At 53.7% G+C, this 3,191-nt stretch overlaps 1 protein-coding gene across 1 annotated transcript in view; it reads right to left on the reverse strand.

Annotated features, from left to right (window-relative positions):
* The window catches only part of LOC103620336 (hydrocephalus-inducing protein-like), a 39,200-nt gene that overhangs the window by 22,474 nt on the left and 13,535 nt on the right, over nucleotides 1–3,191 (reverse strand). Inside the window, exons 15-19 of the mRNA XM_017740835.1 lie at nucleotides 2,981–3,167; nucleotides 2,342–2,503; nucleotides 1,856–2,026; nucleotides 615–748; nucleotides 33–161 (exon numbers count right to left, since the gene is read on the reverse strand). Of these exons, the coding sequence (XP_017596324.1) occupies nucleotides 33–161; nucleotides 615–748; nucleotides 1,856–2,026; nucleotides 2,342–2,503; nucleotides 2,981–3,167 (783 nt within the window). The remainder of the gene's footprint in view (nucleotides 1–32; nucleotides 162–614; nucleotides 749–1,855; nucleotides 2,027–2,341; nucleotides 2,504–2,980; nucleotides 3,168–3,191) is intronic.

The raw sequence follows: 3,191 nt of genomic DNA on the forward strand, positions 1-3,191 counted from the left end.
AGGAATGTCTCCTTTTCCCCTACCCCACATACCTTCAGCCTCTCAGAGAGGATGTCCACCAGCAGGTCCTCGGGCAGCACACAGCTCAGGCAGTTCAGCTCTTCCCCGCTGCTGCTGCTGATGTTCAGAGGCTGCGGCGCAGGAGCAGTGGAAACCGTGACCTGGAGTGTGGACCATTGTAAGGAAAATGAACCCCAGTCGAACACTCTGAACAGCTCCCACTGCTGGGCTTGGAGCTGGGGTTCTGCACCAGTGGAGACCAGAACAACCCTGCGGGGCAGGCCGGGGGCTCCAGGGGATGGTCCTGGAGGGCCCATCCCTTGGCCAGCAGAGACCCAAGCTTGCAAGCCCCCGGTGCCGCCTCCCAGCGCTTTGCTCCCTGCAGCCACACTAGCCAGGACTGCACTTTGATAACAAGCCACTGAGAACCAGTGGAGTTTGTCTGCCAGAGCACATTCCCAGCCCAAGTCATGCCCAGTCTGCCAGCTGGGCTTGGCACTATGGACCCACATACCAGAGTCTAGCTGGCACAGAGCCTCCTCTGTAAGCAGCCCCTGCCCATCTCAAAGACAGCGCAAAGGTCCCAGGCATCAACCAGTGCAGATCATGTTTACCTTGGGGTCCTTTTTCTTGGGTGTGCTGGCTTCCTTCTTCTTCTTTTGTGCTGAAGGGTTCTCGCCTTTGGTGTTCCCCTTTATTTTTTCCTCTTGTTTTTTCTTGGTCTGAACAGCGAGCTTAGACTTTTTACCTGCACAGGGAACAGATGGTTCAGGGGGGCTGTGAAAAGCAAGTAGGCACCTTTCACCGCAATGGGCACAACCTTGGGCCCTGGAAGGAACAGGGCACTTTCTCCCTAGTTTGCTGGGCACTGGCAGCACTTTTTCCCAGAAACAGCTCCTTCCCTGCTTCTCTTACCAGCGTGGTAAAGCACACCGTCCCATACTTGATTTTAATGCCAGCCCTATGTCCCTCCTAACAACTGTGCATGCAGATGACATGGCTCACACAGCAGCTCCCCTATGGATCGAGCCAAAGATTCGTCCTCCAGGAACGTTGTTCCCGTACACTGCACCCATCCTGCATTCTCATGTGGAGACCTGCAGTCCTGCCCCACTTGCATCACCCATCTCCACTGAAGCTAAATCCTCCTTGTGGGAAAACCCCAGCTGGGACCCAGATTCTTCTTCCTTCCGCCTGCTCCCAATCCAGCCAGGTTCAAAACTGAGCAATGCAAAACTTCTCCTCGTACCAAACCAGGTCTGGCCTCACCCTGCAGAGCTCAGGGCGCCAACTGCACAATAGATTTCATGAAAGTCTCCAGTCTCACATGGAGAACAGCCCAACATGCACGAGCTGTGTAGCCTGACAGTGGGCATAGGTAAATCTCTGGAGAAAAGAGCTCATCTATAGCATGTCTCTCATTGGAAATTCCTCTGGAAGGTGGTTCTCCGTTCCTCTCGTTTGCGAGGTTACACTCACAGTCAGTTCTCTTGTGCTTAATGAGCCACTTCAGAGGGCTTTGTCCTTGTTAAAGTGGGCAGCAGTTCTGCCTGCTGCCCATGAGGAGCAAGCTCAATTCAGCTTTGAGGAAATACAGAACATTTGGGAAAGAGACAGGCATGCTTCACCCCCCTTAGAAAACAAATGTGCCAAGAATGGCAGCAAAGGGGGCTATAAAAGAACCCCTGAGCCCTTAAAATTATTTTTTTTTTTTTTTTAGAAAAGCCAGAGATGCACTTCATGCATGTTCCCTAAGAGACACAAGGACTGTCCAACTGCTGCTCTGAGTAAGCAGAAGTGCACAGTCATGGTGGGTTTCTCAAGCCCTGGCTCTGGCTCCAACATTTCTCCTTACCAGCACGCCTTTTGTCTTTGTCTTCCAGCTTCTCAGCAGCCTTGGTGCAAAGCTCCCGGGCACGGAGCCCAGCTTCGCTCCCATCGGTGATGGCCTTTTTCACCACGGCGTCTATGGACAAGTATTCCGCGTTGTAATACTGACACAGGGCCGCTGCTACCGCTGACTTTCCTGAGAGAGAGAGGAGGGCTGCTCGGTGACACTTGCACATGAGGCATTACAGGCCCTGGAAAAATCTTGACCAGGATTTCAAAGTTACAAGGACAGCGGGAAAGCAAGTGTCCCTCCAGGGGAGGCCATGAGGGAGGCAGCTTGAGCATGCTTACAAGCTCTGAATTCTAGAGCCAAGAGGATCATCTTCACCTCCTGCTCAGCTGTGAGGGCTTTGCCTCAAGCAGCATGGTCCCCCAGGGTGCGTTTCTCCTGCTTCCCCCTCTGCCTGCAGCCCTCTGCCTGCAGCCCTCTGCAGGGCTGCAGCTCACGTACCTGCCCGGGGTGCCCCGTGGACGATGACAACAATCCCTCTGCACTGCTGTGCTTCATCTGAAGATGGCTCCATGCCCCTGTGGCGCATGACAGCCCGAGAGATAGGATCCCTGACTGCTTTCACCAAGGGCTCTGGGCAGAATGTGACAGTCCCTTGACATGCTGCAGTGCAAAACCAGATGGAAAAGTCAGCCTCCTGCCTACCTTTGATCCTCATCATCCTCCCCATCTCCTCAGATCCCAGGAAAGGAGACTTGCTGAAAGCAACATGAGCTTGTTCTTTTGTTGCTAGGAAGGTGCAAATATAAAAGAGCCAGTGATATTAGACTTGGTCCTACTGGCTGAAGAACTCGTCCAGTCCTAATCTGTGTGGCTAAGGCACACAAGGGAATATCCTGATTATTTCTCCAGTCTGTGGTGGGCAGATAGGAGCTTGCTTTGGCTAAACTCTGGGTTGGTAGAGGATGCAACAGCCCTTCACCCAAGAGCTCCTCTACCCAGCTGGGGAACAGGCAGCTGCTAAAAGCATGGGCTTTCCCTGGAGAACAAGGTGAAAGAGAGTTCAGGGTGTATGGGCTGGACTCCCTGCTGTGTCCACAGTCAAAACAGACACTGTCAAACCCTCACTGTTTTTCTCACCTGGTGCTGCCTTGCCCATGGCCTGGGCCTCGGCTTCAGCCCCGACCTTGAGCTCTGCCTGTTGAGCCTTCAGCTTCTCACGTGCTTTGTAGTCCTCCAGCACCTCTGGGGGCAGTGTCTCACCCACAGCACGTGCAGGCATCAAAAAGGTCTTTGGGTACTTAGACCCCACCACCGTCCGCAGAATCTGTGTGTGTAGGGACGAGAAACC

The sequence above is a fragment of the Corvus brachyrhynchos genome, unplaced genomic scaffold (genome assembly GCF_000691975.1).
Source record: "Corvus brachyrhynchos isolate BGI_N302 unplaced genomic scaffold, ASM69197v1 scaffold26, whole genome shotgun sequence".
Lineage (NCBI taxonomy): Eukaryota > Metazoa > Chordata > Aves > Passeriformes > Corvidae > Corvus > Corvus brachyrhynchos.